Raw genomic sequence first — 14,301 nt, 5'->3', positions numbered from 1 at the left:
CCCCCCCCGCGCGGAAGGGGCGAAACATCATATGTTATATCCCAGATATTAGCAATTTTTCTCTATAAATGGTCAAAGTTAAACAAGTTTAAATTAGGACAAAGCTAGAACTTCAAATAATTTGAAAAGGAGGGAGTATTAGCCAGTATCCCAAGCGTCCCGTACTTTGCTTGTCATGCCTCTTTTCTAAGAACATGAACTCCCACTAGTGTAGAACATCTTACATTTCCATCGGCTGTCAACTACTAAGTCATTTCAGTATGGCCATGTGAATTTTCGCTTACAGAATGGAGGTGGCGCCCTCGTCCCCAGCCTACGGTACACCCTCATTCATCACAGGAACAATTCCGGGAAGGACCACATGATGAACCTGGCATACATGTCATTCTCCAGGAACTCGACGTGTGCAGCCCTACCGACAAAGGAGTTGAGGTCCCGTCGTTGTGTGGACTGGTCGAAGTTCACGTCGCAGCGCATGAACACCCGCGTCTCGGAGGTGGGTGCACGGATCTGGTCCAGGCAATTGTTGAGCATCTCCGTGAACACCTGCCCCTTCTTCGAGCTATCTGACGACGAGGCCGGGCAGAGGTCGATTCTTGCTGAATGGTATGGGACGTAACCATCCTAGCACAGGAAGATTGTGACCAGATTTATGAGTAAACCTTCTGGATATCTAATAGAATGAGTAAAACCATCCTGGCATTCGAAAGGAAGGGCAGGCATGCTGGTCATATTAAGCACCTGCGGTGAAGACACCAAAATGATGTTTTTGAAGTTCTCCAGTGTCTTGAGCTGAAAAAGGATAGGGAAGTAGGCGCATACACCAAATTAGGAAGTTGGCCTACCGTCCTAGTTCTACTTCTAGCTATAGAAAACATCTAATTCTAGCATGAGGTTGATATATTTAATCGATGTACCTTGCAGAGCTTGTAAAAAAATGTATTCTGGGGGTCTTGCTCATCGGTGAAAGTGAGCTGATGCATGCATTGCAGTCCCTTGAGTCTCTTCATAAGCCAGAGGCCAGAGTTGAACAACGAATTTGAGCTGTACCAGTAACCTAAATGAGGCCCTGATATCGACATGTATGTGTGGAGGTTTTTCAAAAACGGCTGCAACTTGGGTTCTGTTGAATGGAAATTGATTAGCCACATGCAGCGGTCTGTTTGGAAGGAATTTCCCAGGTTGAAAATACCTGATAGTGCGCTTCTGATGATGACGTTCCCAATGGAGTGTCCGACAAAACTAAGCCTCAATTCTCTGCAGCCTCCATGCCTTGAATACTTATCCAATTTGTTCTTTAGGAATGAGACTACTTCATTAGCAAGCCTTCTACCCATTTCTTTAAAATCTCCATATGTTCTATCTTCGTTTGTCTCGGACAATAGACACTCAGCTCCAGGATCACGCAAAAGCCATTGGTTTCTAATGAGACAAAGATCCAGATGATGCCCCTGTTTTTTGACATCGGCAGAAGTTCAAATTAAATGTGTACTAATTAGATCCAAACCAACACATAAGTCCAAATAAACTTGCCTGAAATCCATGCACAAAAATGACAGCTCGTAAGACATGTCCAGCGTTTTTACCACCGCTAGGACTCCCCGCAAAAGAATCTCCTTGTAGGTTAGGTGGTACAGAAGTATTATACAGATCTGGAGCATTTGCCAACAAATCCTTGTTACAACCATGTTGTGGAACGACCATGACATGTTGTTCTATAAGAACAACAGGAACACGTGAAGGATTAGCATAGATATGCATATCTTGAACAGACCGTGCGTTAATCTGCAGTGGACTTCGCATTAGTCTCCTCTTATTAAGATAAGTGTTTCACTTACAGTTCCAACATCAACAAAGACTGACCTTCATTTGCGCAATACTTTTTCTGTGGAGTTCAGCTCGTGAAGAAGCATTCTGTACAGGCTACAAAAATATATGGAACCATAAAACAGTGACAAGCGTATCAAGCATACTTCGTTGTAAACAATCAAGAGAAGACAATTACATCATGATGCAACTTCTTTGAGCTGGAAACCCTCCGGAGTGAATGGCGAGGAGACGAACTGTCACCCATACCGTGCATGTAACGATGTGGAATCTCAATTTTTGAATGAACAATCCATATTGACCATTCTGATTTCCGATCAACATCCCAAATATCATGCAAGTAATCCAGTATCTTTAATTTATTTGTCCTGCAGGAGAACAACCATACTTTGGCTGAATAAGGAATGACATGAAATAATCTAAAATGTTAAGAAACATCGGTGCTAGCCACTAACACATGAGAGCAATAGAAAATGCCCATCTTCTGAAGTAACATCAAGAAAGCAATTAACCTCACCTATGAAACTTCAGGAATCCACTCCATACAAGTGAAAGTTGGTCGCTCACTGTTTCAAATAATTCTAACAATTCTTCCTTGGAAAGAGTGTACAGCATAGCATCATTAGTGCTTTGAACCGCATCATCAGATCTCTGAAATACTTGGAAGATAATGTATCCAATCAGCAAAATTACCATATTTGCACTTTGTCAGTAGTCATCTTCAACAGAGAAATGAAGTACCTCTAGAAGATCTTGTAAAATGCCAAACTGCTGGCCAATGCACTTTGGGGTTACAGGGAGCCCATTAGTATAATTAGGAAAACTTGACTTTGTTGGGTGAACTGACTCGTATTTACCAAGTGTTAAATCAGCGCCATCCAAATCTTCAAGAGTTGTACCAATACCATTACTGATCCTCTTTACTTCCTCAAGCAACAGTTCTCTAGAAGATAATAATGCCTTCAGAATATCATATAACTTTGAGACTGAACCTTGCTTGAATGCCTGCATAATGAATGACACATTTTACTCACCAACTTGATGAGATGATTAGCAATAAAAGAAATAATTTATTCAGGGGCATGAAATAACATCAAGAAAGTAATTAACCTCACATTTATAACTATATATATATATATATAGACACACACACACACACACATTTGGTATCTCTAAAATTTTATGCCAAACTTGTTAGAAGCATATTTCTGCTTTAGTTCTTTTTAGTATAAAAAAAGAAGAAAGCGGACATATGGTTTCTGTTATAGTAGCAGTCTCAGACAAGCTTGTGGAATAGACTAAGTGCCTAAAAATAATATTCAAGCTAAAAGCATCACAAACCTGTGTACCTTCAGTGACGATTTAGTCACGCCAGCTTTCAGGTACACTATATGTATGGTCAGATCAACAAGCACAGGGTGGAAAGTGTCAAAATGGACAGGACAATATGTGTGTAAACCCAGGAGTGCCCTATGTGGGATCCTAAATTCATGAACAGGGATCAAATACTGGTCATTTGAATCTTCAGTTTCAATCCTGTAATAGAGAAGAAAAGGAGAACATGCTTCAGTATTGATGCAGTCAGCCTGTGAAATGTTAGATGCACATGTACTCCACAATGAACAAACATGTCGAGAGCATGCAAAACAAGATCTAAAGAGATGGAAATAACATACACACTCACCTATTCCCCAATGTTGGAACAAATAGGAGCTCAAACTTCAACATAACTGAAGAAGTTGCTGGACCCTATAATAGACAAAGCTGAACAAATCAAACTATATACAAGACATGATTACATAAAAAAAAGAAACTTTATGAAACCCAACCTCATCTTGACTGTTGGGTATGTAGAAAGACACCATAAGTGATAGATAAATATCTTGTCTAGCATATTTAATTCTAAATGGCTGTGTATAGAAGCTGTTGTCGACATCATCTATTTTCCAAAAGCCACATGCACGCTTCGCACCAATATCAGTAGCTGCACAATCCACCTAGCATGTCATTATCTATTAGCCAAAAGATTGACAATTTCAAAGGATACTAGACAAAAAAATGTCCCAGCATGGAAAATCCAACCTAATATTTTTCTGCACCCTGAATTATTATTTTTTCTAACAGGCATCAAAATGCTCATTGCAGCACAACAAGCACAGGAACGACCAAAACTGAACAAACCAAAATTGCCTAAACTAACCAAAGAAAAAACAAGAGCTAAATTAGTAATGAATTGATTTAATTCAAGATAAAAATAGCAATGAACAGATCATTTAAAGTCAATGCAAGATGGCAAACAGCTGTTGCTTTAACATTACAAACTGGTCTACGTGTTGATCATAATAAGTAGAATAATCTGATTACGGTTACCAATACAAGGCAGGATTGAAGAACAATCACGCAGAACATACCTTCTCAACTCCCCCCCCCCCCCCCCCCAACAATGGAACATACGAGTACATATTTTCCATGATATATGTATCAGGCACAATAAATATTGGAAATGATTCATTTGAACAATCCCAAATCACAATGCCCCACCTAAGTAAGTCCTTTAGTTCTTGGCAGATAAATCATCAAGCACGAATTTAGACATTTACTTCCACGGTTCCACCCACACAGGATCATGCAAGAAATGTAAAGTGAGTACGGAAATTTCTTTTTCCAAGCCATGGGAGATGCAAGAACCTTCGTATTGTGCTACCCTGGCTGGCGACACCGGTGCCCTGCCGTCGTCCTGCTCCCACGCCGCACTAATCTTCATCCGGTACCATCTGCACGCAGACACAAGCAAATTTCAAAAGAAATAATCAAATTTCATAGCGTCCGCATGTTGGGGAAAAAGGGGCGGAAATTTGCAACTGATCGTTCTCCGAGAGGAATGGACAGAAGAACAAAATTAGAATGTGAAATTACCAAACAGGGTGTCGGAAAAATACAAAAATAAAATAAAATCGTACCAGATTACCAATCAGGGAACCAGGAATGAAATTCCCCATAGAAATCTTCTTTAATATAGATGGTGCTATATGTATTCTCGAAAAAGAATTCCGCATAGAAATGGTCACAGGAACGAAACATTCATCTGAAGGAAAATCGCATGCCAATCGTATCTCTATCTACCCGACAGAGGCTCAGGAAAATCCACATGCCGCCATTCAAGAATCAAGAAAAGAAGGAGCGCCAATGGAAGGAGGGAAGATGCACATGGCCCTTCTCGTTACCCTTGGTGGTACAGGTCGAGATTGTGGAAGCGGTCAATGTAGATGGCCACCTCGTGCGCCGTCTCCATCGCGCCCCGCGGCGGCCGGAGAAGGATCGGCCGGCGGCCGGCGGCTGGCGGCGTCGCGCGCACACCCGCTTCCACTACCAACGCCGGCGAAATCGCCTTTGCCGCTCCCCGCAGACCGCGCCGTGTGTGTGGGGGCCAACCCTTACGCGCTCTCGGCTCTCCTTCTTTCCTGAGCTTTTATCCCAATGGGCCTCTTCTACCTCCTCGTTCAGGAGGCCACTTTGGGCCCATATCAGTCTATCTTTCGGATCAACAACAGAGAGCCCAGCCCATGAAGCATTCGGCTTCATCCTTCTTAAGCCCTGGAGAAACCCCGCCGCCAGCAGTAGCCAGCCACCGCCTCCAGCTGCCCGTGGCGCCGCCGCGGCGAGCGATGCCGGTGATCACAGCCATGTATCAAGCGCTTCCGCGCCGCGGATACACCCTCCTCGTCCTCCGCCTCCGGGGGCTTCGCGGGCTCAGCTCGCACGCGGGCGGCGGCGAGCGGTGGAGGGGGCAGCCCCAGCAGCAGCAGCAGCAGGAGGAAAGCAAGGAGGTCAAGGTGTCGGTGTGGTGGGACTTCCAGAAGTGCCAGCTTCCGCCCGACGCCAACCCCTGCCGCGTGGCCCCGCGCGTCACGGCCGCGCTGCGCGCCGCCGGCATCCGGGGCCCCGTCGAGATCACCGCCTTCGGCGATGTTTTCGTGCTCCCCCGCCCCGTCCAGGAGGTCCTCGCGGCCACCGGCGTCGCGTTCTCGCACGTCCCCACCAGTTGCGTCCTCCACCTCCGCCAGCCACCATTTCCTTACTCGCCTACTGTCATTGTTTGGGTTTTCTATCACACGAATTGGGAATGTTATTACCTTATATGCCTCAGAATGCATTGCAGAATTGTTCGTCTGTTTTTATGCTGCTAGTCTCCTATGTTGGATGTAGTTGTGCAGTGGGGTGTTATGGGATTGGAAATTTGCTACAAGTTGCATTAATTGGTGTATGAATGCTGAAAATGAAAGCAGATTCTAGATGATACTCCCTCCGTCCCGCAATTTAAGAGCATTTTTGCTGGAGGGAGTACTTCGTTTTGTATTTACCGGATTGATATTTGTGCTAAATGTACCTCGATCATTTCCAATATATCATTGTGAGGTATACTATTTTGTCGATGTTTAATAGGAACCGTTACACTTTCTTGTCTTCTTCTTCATAAAAATAGATAGAGGTTGCCCATTGGGGTCATCTCAGTTGACCTTAGAATTATTCAGGCTTTATCGGTGTCCTTCTTTATTAAGTTCTAGAAAAGTTGGGGTCACTAAAACATGAAAATTGCTCTATATGCAATAACTCATATGTATGTGTCATGTATACAAAAAAAAGCTGTTTAAACAGTCTATTTGTGGTCTTTGGAGAAATTTTACCCAACACAACTGGTAAATAAGTAGATGGACAGTGTAGGGAAGCCTGCTCGCTTATCTACTGTTATGGTGTTATAAGGCTATTTTGGTGAGTGCATATTACTGAATTTCAATTCTCAGCTAGTCTCGGAGTATTTCTAGTCTTCAACTCTTCTTTTGTCGCTTCAAGTTAAATGGGACTCAGTTCTGTATTTTTTTTTCTTAATGTTGCATGTAGTTTTTACTTATCTTGCGCTGCTGTTTGATCGTATGGTACTAATAATACTGACTTTGTATAGGTGGAAAGGATGGTTCTGACAGATCATTCATTGCTGATCTTGTCTATTGGATTGCTCAGAACCCTCCACCAGCCCATTTCTTCCTTATATCTGGGGATAAACACTTTGCAAATATTCTGCATCGCCTTCGGATGAGCAATTACAACATACTGCTAGCCTGTCCCACTACTGAGCCCAGCATTCTGTGCAGTGCAGCAACAATTATGTGGCCGTGGGAAGCTTTGATTAAAGGGGAGGGGTTTACTCGGAAACATTTTAACCAGCCTCCTGATGGTTTGTCCTGTTCTTGGTATGGTAATTACAGGGGAGCTCTTGATGACCCCTTCCAGAAAGCAGAACCAAAGCACTCCGGAAATGTATCATTGCAAACCAAGAAGCCAGAGAAGCTACCTATAGTCTCCAGATCTGCGGTCAACGGGCCTGATTATGCCAACTTTATAGATCCTCTACCAGGTGATAGTCAACCCGCTGTATTTGGTGAAAAAAGCTTTATGAGAATGAGTTCTCAGCAAAGTATTGGTGAGAGAAAATGCCTCATTGAGACTAAGAATGAGAAGCCACGATCATCCAGTGTCCCATCTTCTCCATCAGATATATTATCTTTAGAATCTTTAGAACAAAAGAAAATTCTGGTCGGTGATGACCCCTTCCTGCAAGGAGAATCCAAGCACTCCATGAATGTACCATTGCAGCCCAAGAAACCAGAGGAGACACCTAGAATCCCCAAATCTGTGGTCAACTGTATCAGGAGAGCACTAAACTCTTATCCTGGAGGGGTCAACGTTGAAGATCTTCTGAGAGAACTTAAAGAGAACAAGTTGTTTATGTATAATGGATTATATGGCTTGAAAAACTTCAGTGCTCTTCTCCAAGCTATGCCTGATTATGTCAAATTTATAGATCCTTTACCAGGTGATAGTCAACCTGCCGTAGTTGGTGAAAAAAGCTTTAATAGATTTCCTTCTGCTCAAAGTAATGGTGAGGTAAAATGCCTCATTGAGACGAAGAATGAGAAGCCACCATCTTCTCCATCAGATATATTGTCTCCAGAACAAAGGAAGATTCCGATAGCTGATGCTCCATCTTCCCAGTGTGGTTTGTTATCTAGAGACCAAAGGAAAGCTCCACCCGTAGATTTTATTAAGCCATCTGAACCACCTGCGTGTCATATGGAAGCTGATATGGTGATCACTGCTGCAACTCCCTCCTCGGAGGCTCAAGGTACTACTGGTAAAAAAGGGCTACTTGAAAGGATTCAGATACTATGGACTGGTCCCAAGACCATTAAGCCCCAGGTCCATCCATCTCATGATGCTACTTTTTCTGAAGGGTCCAGTGATGTAACAAGCCAGGAAGGGCAACATAACAGACGTTTGAGAAAGGCCATGAAGAATTGTTCCACAACTGACAGTCCTGATGTGAATGGTCCTGATAACAGTTCAGCAGGCAGCACTAGTTTGTCAAATGACCTGTCTAATAACTGTTCTGAAACAGATGTCAAGGGGGATTTTGCAAATACAAAGAATCACTCTGGCGAAACAGTCAAAATCAGCAAGCCTGAAAAGATACGAGGTTCTGGAGAAAGCAACAAAGGAATATTTAGCTGGGCAGCAAGGTGGTGGTCAGCTGGAAAATCAGATAAAAAAGATAATCAAAATCGTGATGGAACAAGGAAAGATTTGGACAAAGGATGTTCATTTGTTAACAGTGCAAGTGGACAGCAAGTAGGAGTTGAAATGTTTGAAAAATCTTACTTCTGGGATGCACTACAGCAATATCTTTTAACCCATCATGGAGCAAAACTTGTTTCAGAAGCAAAGGCAAGGTAAATGTATCTTTCCTGCTTCTCCTTTTATTTCTTATATCTACCCAACATCAATGTTTGTGACATTGGCTTCAGATTTAATAAGTAGTAGCAAATTACGACCTATCACAGATAATATAACCTGGATTAACAATACTAGCTCTTTGGTTAAGAACCAGTTGTAGATCTGTAACTGAAATGAGAACAAAAGCTTGATGTCCGGAAAACTATGGGGTCGCATTTTTGCTTGCAAGCTGATCCCATGGCACCTTCTAGGATATTGTGCAATTTTGTAGAAAAACACAGAAACTTAATCATGCACCCAGAAACATGACGAGAAGACTGAGCATAAGGTGCATAGTGGTAGTGTTTTGCTCATATTGAGTGGATTCTTTTGTTCATGAACCCGAGCTGATCCCTTTTTCTGTTCTCCAACTTGTTTGAAGATCAATATGCTAGTCTGAATATCCTGATTACTAGTAACCAATAAGCTTCATTGTGGTTGTCAACTTGTCATATCTGGAGTGACAAACAGTGCAGTGCTCAGTGGATGATCCATCATACTGTATTACAAGCAAATGTCTTGCTCGTAAGCGTTAACAGAAACATATCACCTGTGGAAGCACCAAAATATAATATGAAATTGCATGGTGTATTGCCTGCCTGGTGATGTTGCTGGGTCGTGTAGATAAAAAATCAATGTATTTTAAAATTACTTTCTTTTCCTTAAAATAAAACAATACTTTCCTTGTCTGCTCATGATTTCATGATGTATATTGTTCTTATTGACACGAATCAAATAAGGATGATATTTCCTGAACTGGGTATGATATCTATATGCTTGTGAAACACTGAAACATATATAGTCCAGGTCCAAACTTATTATATTCATCGAGTTACAGTACAGTTATTCCAGCTCATGCAATTCCCATCCTATGGTGGACAAGGACTTGTCTGACATGTAATGTGAAATAATCTATGGACCGATTGTTTAGAAAGTACTATTACTCAGATAGTTGCTTATTTTTGGCAGGGAGGAGTTGGCACATGGACTGCAGAAGGGCTGTTCGCTTCTCAAAGGCCTTGACGAGAGACATATCCATCAGTTAGTACAGCTGTTGATCTCTGAGAAGAAATGGATCAAGGAGTGTAGGTCGGAAACTTTTCATTTCCAACTTACGCTGCCTCAGAGAGGAACATGTGCTCCATTATATTCCTGTAAACCAGAAGGGTCAAGTTCTCTTGCAAATGGAAGCACAACCATATCAAGTAAGTTGTTCCCTGCAAGAAACGGAAACAGCCAGGCCAGCTGCAAGGGCAATGAAGACCAAGGTAATGTCGATGACTTTGCCTGGGAAGAGCTTGGTCCTGTGTCCAGTGCTGGTGATCCTCATCCAGAAACTGATAAAGTGGTGCGCTATCACCCTCCCACCTCGTCAGATGATGAGTTTTCTGATGGTGAAATTCATGCGATAGATGAACAAGCAGGAAAAGATTCGGATGCTGAATTTTCCGAGGATGAAAATCATACAGCAAGCCAACAAGCAAGAAGAGACCCATCACGGAGCTCGCTCGTCGAAATTATTGCCTCGTGGGAAACACAAACAGGCAAGGATGATGGTTCACCGCCAAGAAATTTCAAGGCGGAATGCTCTCGATCGAATAAACATTATCGTCAGTGTTATCGTCCTTCGACCAAGCAGCAGCAACACTCGTGATATCAAGTCAGCACTGGTGCTTTGCAAGTAGTATAAAATAAAATGCTGTCACAATTGAACATTATTATTTTGTGTTCTCTCATTTATTTTTCATTGTCATTATTAACATCAACACGTTTGTGGTATGCACTAGATGATGGCCTTTTGTAATTATGCTAAACGTATAAAACCATAGAATATTTTCATGGCAAATATCTCTAATTTGCATGTCTATATAGAGGATTTGGTCGCTGATTACACAATCAGACCAATTGCGCTGCTTGCGATCATCTATGCTTCTACACCCAGCCCTACCAATTAGGGGAGTCGTGCGCATCAACATCTGATCTTAAACAGCTTCAGGCTTAACAAATCTTGCCCTAGATCGCTCCCACTCCATTCAAAGGATACAGTCTCACCTTCCAACATCAGCTGCTCATTTTTCACATCTTCGTCGCAACTAGACATGCATGCATGTTACGATATGGTACACCAGATTGCCATCCAGCATTCCATGCCGGTTCATGTGTTCTCCCTAATCCAGGCGTTGAACTCGTCCATCCTTAGTGCGAAAGAACTTGAGCTCGCCTTTCCACCTCCGCCATATGCCTAAATTTCAAACGGCATGGTGAGGTATGAACAGCTAAACTACTAAAAGACTAAAACCATGCTGGTTTACAGAGACAATAAGAGAAACACGCACCTTGGCGACCTCTGCTGTGTTGGTTGAATTGTCTGTAGTCCTCAAGCAGATCTTCAGCAGTCCACGTTGCATAAAGACCACTGCCCCAATTGGTCTACCAAGTGAAACAAAGCGTTCATGAAAAATCACTGAAACAACGCCAACCACACACAATTTCGGTGTCCATGTGCTCTGAAACTTGCAAACAAAGTTTGTACCTTAATCCGGCGCCAGCACTCATCTTGCTCAACTCCAAGCCGATTTCGTGGCTCAGCTTTGAATCCCCGTCGGCTCTGATTGCCTAATAGTACAGTAAAGCATGTAATGTTATAACATAAGATTTCTTTCAACAGTACGAACACAATAAGTTTCAGATGTAAAATTGTGGATGACAAGGCCACCAAAAAACTCTTGATTTTGTTTTATTAGCCAACTAATATCTGCTCTCAAACTTTCGGGGCTGGGTCCATTAATGCCCAAGCATGAAACCATGTTTGCAGCAATACTGCAGGCAGATAAGTGCATGAGAATCAAAGAATGCTCTTAAGCATAAATAAGTTTGCATCAAATGGCAGCTTTGAACTATGAGGTTAATCATTGATTTCAAGCGAGAAACTATGAGGTCCACATGTCTTTGAACTATAGATAGTCTTTAGTTTAACTAAACAATAAAGGAAAAATGGCCCAGAGTATTTTGCCTTTGAACTAGACTTAATGTAGCCCATACCATTAATGTGAGAGCAGTCCTGGATGCACATATTACATGCTTGTGCTAAAGAAATCTAAGGACGCTCCAGTAAAGAAAAAATAGGTGCTATGCGGCTACCACTATCAAAAGGTACATCAAGGATAATAACTATAATAATGCAAGAGCATTATTTTCACTTACAAGGCATTCACCATATAGCCCTTGTCCGAGGTAAATCTTGAAAGGATTGTGTATGAGCTTCCTTGCAGCCTCTAGACGATTTTGAGCTAATGAATTCCCTCTAGCAAGCAGATCGCTAACATCAAGTTGCATTAGCTGTTTGGAGTGCCAACAAAATGGTGATTGACCATGCCATCCTCAGGGATACACAAAAGAAGCTTATAAGCATGATTGCAGCGGGTAGACCTTCACCTGCTCAAAAACATGAGGATTACTGACACAATTTAACTTTGCACGCTCATCCCTGAGAGCTGTATGAAATGCTCTGCTATCGGGCAGCTGCCATTGCCGCAGATCAGCATCCTCTACATATTTGACAACATTTGAAACCCGCTCCTCATCTTCTTGGCCCAACAGATTCTCACATGTCTCCTGGATGAGAAAAGAACAACCTCATGTTCTTATTTCCCAAATGACGCGATACAATGAACAGGAACATATCCCAAAGAAAGAGAACAGGAATGGAATGACTCGTCCTACTCACGGAATCAGGGTTTTCCGATGTAAGCTTATTGGAGAAATAGTCTAATACAGCTCGGGCGCTACTTTTTGCCGTGTCGATGCGGATGTCAAGGTTAGTTGGGCATCGACCCATCTGTGGGATCCTTGCCAGTGTGCTTTGCCGGTGATCAAATGCCACCACACTGCATCATTGGAAATGGTATGTCACGAGGTTTCTTATGTATATCAGTGCATACACTCCACTTCAAATTTTGTAGTCAAGATAAAAAGAAGAAGAAAATTCAGTTGCAGACTTGCTGAGATTTCTGCAACTTGTTGAACGCACCTGGGGATGAATCCAGAGAGCTCCAACGCAAAATTCCTTGGCCCGATGAAATCCAAAAGATAGCAAGAATGGAACCCGGCACCCTTGAAGTCCTCCGCTCTGCTTGTTCCAAGCCAGTGCGAAACAGACAAGCATAATCAATTGGAGGCCAACGCAATGAGGGAACGGTGAGACGCAAGTGAGAGGGAGACCTGAAGGGCTCGACGGAGGAAAAGGGGAGGACGAGGAGGCGCCGGCCGAGGCGGCGGTGGAAGAGGTCAGCGGCGAGCGCGGAGTAGGCGCCGGCGAAGGTGGGGTAGTTGTAGAGCGCGAGGTGGGCGGGGCCCGCCTGGTCCTCGGAGGAGGCCTTGGATGGGTGGGAGTGTGAGAGGATGGCTTCAAGGGAGGCCGCCGAGCGGAAGGCTCGCCGGAGAGAGGACGCCGCCGGCGAGGAGACGCCACGCAGGAGGCAGGGGAGGCGGAGCATTATGGTGGATGGGCTTGGTGACCCCGAAAGCGCGAACTCGCTGCCCTTGTACAGATGGGCCGGCATGGATTAGCCCACCGCAGTGGTGTGAAATGTTCTTCTTTTGTGCCATTCTCGGGGGCATCTCCAAGGGCAAATCAGCTCCCTCAACACTATACTAAAAAAAAAAAATCCATTTTTAAATTTTTTAACAGAAATTTAGACGAATTCGATATATTACATGCAAACTAATGAAATTTAACGAGTTTGATATGTATTCATCGCACCAGCTTCAAACTAAACCTAAACTAAACTAAAACTATACAGAATAATAGACGATGACCTCGTGAGGATGATCTCATGGGGATGACCTCTAAGGCCACCGAATGCCTCCGTCATCGTCATTGTCGCCATTGTCAATGTCACACCAATTGTGGAAGGCACCCTAGCTGCCGTGGCCACGACGCACTCACGGCACATCAGCTCCGCCTCCTCCTCAACCTTGCATTGACTTGCCTTAGTCATGAGGCATAACTCATGCTCTGACTCGGCAGTCCAACACGGAGGAGCTGCTCGCTAAGCTGGTGTCGGTCTCTTTGGTGATCTTGGATCGGTCGAGGGCCCAGGCTCCGTGAGCATGGGGTTTGCGAGGATGTGTGGCGTTGTCGTCTTGGCAAGCGTTGCTGGATGCGCTAGCCCTCCAACGAGGATGACATGTTTCATGACCTGTCATCCCCTAGATAGTACTTGATGCGGGGGCACGACTTCAGAGGGGTTGGGTGCCATTTGGAATGGGGGCCACAAGGTCGGGGTGGTGAGCGCTGGAGCCTGGCACGGCGTCTGATCTGGACACCATTGTTTTTCGACGGGGATAATGCCTGCATCGGATCCTGGTTGGCCAACAAGTTCCATAGCGCTAGTGGGAATTGAAGTTGCCGCATGCACTCTTCATCCTTCGCCGTGGGCTGGAGTGGTTGCTCTTGGTCCAAGTCCTTGGCTTCGACCTTCTCTCAATCGACATTGTCGTCCTCATTGTCAATTGACTACTCCTTCACGATGAATGAAGCGGTGGAGGACTCCAACCCAGACGACCTGTGGCCAAGTGAGTCCACAGAGACATGGTGTCTTTGTGTCGACGTCGATTGGATTCAGAGCTTCTCACGGATCTGGT

The 14,301-nt window shown here is 43.9% G+C and overlaps 3 protein-coding genes across 4 annotated transcripts; 1 reads left to right on the top strand and 2 right to left on the bottom strand.

The window, feature by feature from the left end:
• Positions 1-51: 51 nt before the first annotated feature.
• Positions 52-5,289, bottom strand: LOC123086595 (uncharacterized). 2 transcript variants are annotated; one of them, XM_044508361.1, is made up of 14 exons: positions 5,052-5,289; positions 4,516-4,601; positions 3,657-3,811; positions 3,512-3,576; positions 3,177-3,363; positions 2,569-2,832; positions 2,345-2,478; positions 2,006-2,195; positions 1,864-1,923; positions 1,534-1,785; positions 1,193-1,451; positions 918-1,123; positions 742-792; positions 52-624 (listed from the first exon to the last, which is right to left on the bottom strand). In XM_044508361.1, the coding sequence occupies exons 1-14, from the start codon at positions 5,117-5,119 to the stop codon at positions 334-336; spliced, it is 2,268 nt and encodes a 755-aa protein (XP_044364296.1). In that variant the 5' UTR covers positions 5,120-5,289; the 3' UTR covers positions 52-333. The 2 variants fall into 2 exon arrangements, with proteins under 2 accessions (XP_044364296.1, XP_044364297.1); XM_044508362.1 differs by having other exon boundaries at positions 3,657-3,824; positions 5,052-5,120.
• Positions 5,290-5,375: 86 nt separating this feature from the next.
• Positions 5,376-10,501, top strand: LOC123086594 (uncharacterized). Its single transcript, XM_044508360.1, has 3 exons — positions 5,376-5,868; positions 6,788-8,612; positions 9,625-10,501. The coding sequence occupies exons 1-3, from the start codon at positions 5,391-5,393 to the stop codon at positions 10,307-10,309; spliced, it is 2,988 nt and encodes a 995-aa protein (XP_044364295.1). The 5' UTR covers positions 5,376-5,390; the 3' UTR covers positions 10,310-10,501.
• Positions 10,502-10,734: 233 nt separating this feature from the next.
• On the bottom strand, positions 10,735-13,207 carry LOC123086596 (uncharacterized). Its single transcript, XM_044508363.1, has 8 exons — positions 12,877-13,207; positions 12,686-12,784; positions 12,383-12,542; positions 12,091-12,270; positions 11,860-11,994; positions 11,189-11,271; positions 10,992-11,085; positions 10,735-10,897 (listed from the first exon to the last, which is right to left on the bottom strand). The coding sequence occupies exons 1-8, from the start codon at positions 13,149-13,151 to the stop codon at positions 10,811-10,813; spliced, it is 1,113 nt and encodes a 370-aa protein (XP_044364298.1). The 5' UTR covers positions 13,152-13,207; the 3' UTR covers positions 10,735-10,810.
• Between the last annotated feature and the right edge of the window lie 1,094 nt (positions 13,208-14,301).

Source organism: Triticum aestivum, chromosome 4A (genome assembly GCF_018294505.1).
Source record: "Triticum aestivum cultivar Chinese Spring chromosome 4A, IWGSC CS RefSeq v2.1, whole genome shotgun sequence".
Classification (NCBI taxonomy): Eukaryota; Viridiplantae; Streptophyta; class Magnoliopsida; order Poales; family Poaceae; genus Triticum; species Triticum aestivum.
Note: the sequence above shows the minus strand (reverse complement) of the source record. Positions and strands in the feature narration are given on the sequence as shown.

Bases quoted from the DNA above. Each gene is read 5' to 3' on its own strand.
- LOC123086595 (XM_044508361.1), bottom strand. From the start codon at position 5,119: ATGGAGACGGCGCACGAGGTGGCCATCTACATTGACCGCTTCCACAAT. The intron at 4,602-5,051 runs GTAACGAGAAGG...GTCTGCGTGCAG, and splicing joins CTCGACCTGTACCACCAAGG to ATGGTACCGGATGAAGATTA. The intron at 2,833-3,176 runs GTACACAGGTTT...TTCATTATGCAG, and splicing joins TGACTAAATCGTCACTGAAG to GCATTCAAGCAAGGTTCAGT.
- LOC123086594 (XM_044508360.1), top strand. From the start codon at position 5,391: ATGAAGCATTCGGCTTCATCCTTCTTAAGCCCTGGAGAAACCCCGCCG. The intron at 5,869-6,787 runs GTTGCGTCCTCC...GACTTTGTATAG, and splicing joins GTTCTCGCACGTCCCCACCA to GTGGAAAGGATGGTTCTGAC. The intron at 8,613-9,624 runs GTAAATGTATCT...TATTTTTGGCAG, and splicing joins GTTTCAGAAGCAAAGGCAAG to GGAGGAGTTGGCACATGGAC.
- LOC123086596 (XM_044508363.1), bottom strand. From the start codon at position 13,151: ATGCTCCGCCTCCCCTGCCTCCTGCGTGGCGTCTCCTCGCCGGCGGCG. The intron at 12,543-12,685 runs GTGCGTTCAACA...CCAATGATGCAG, and splicing joins CTCTCTGGATTCATCCCCAG to TGTGGTGGCATTTGATCACC. The intron at 12,271-12,382 runs GTGAGTAGGACG...TTTCTCATCCAG, and splicing joins CATCGGAAAACCCTGATTCC to GAGACATGTGAGAATCTGTT.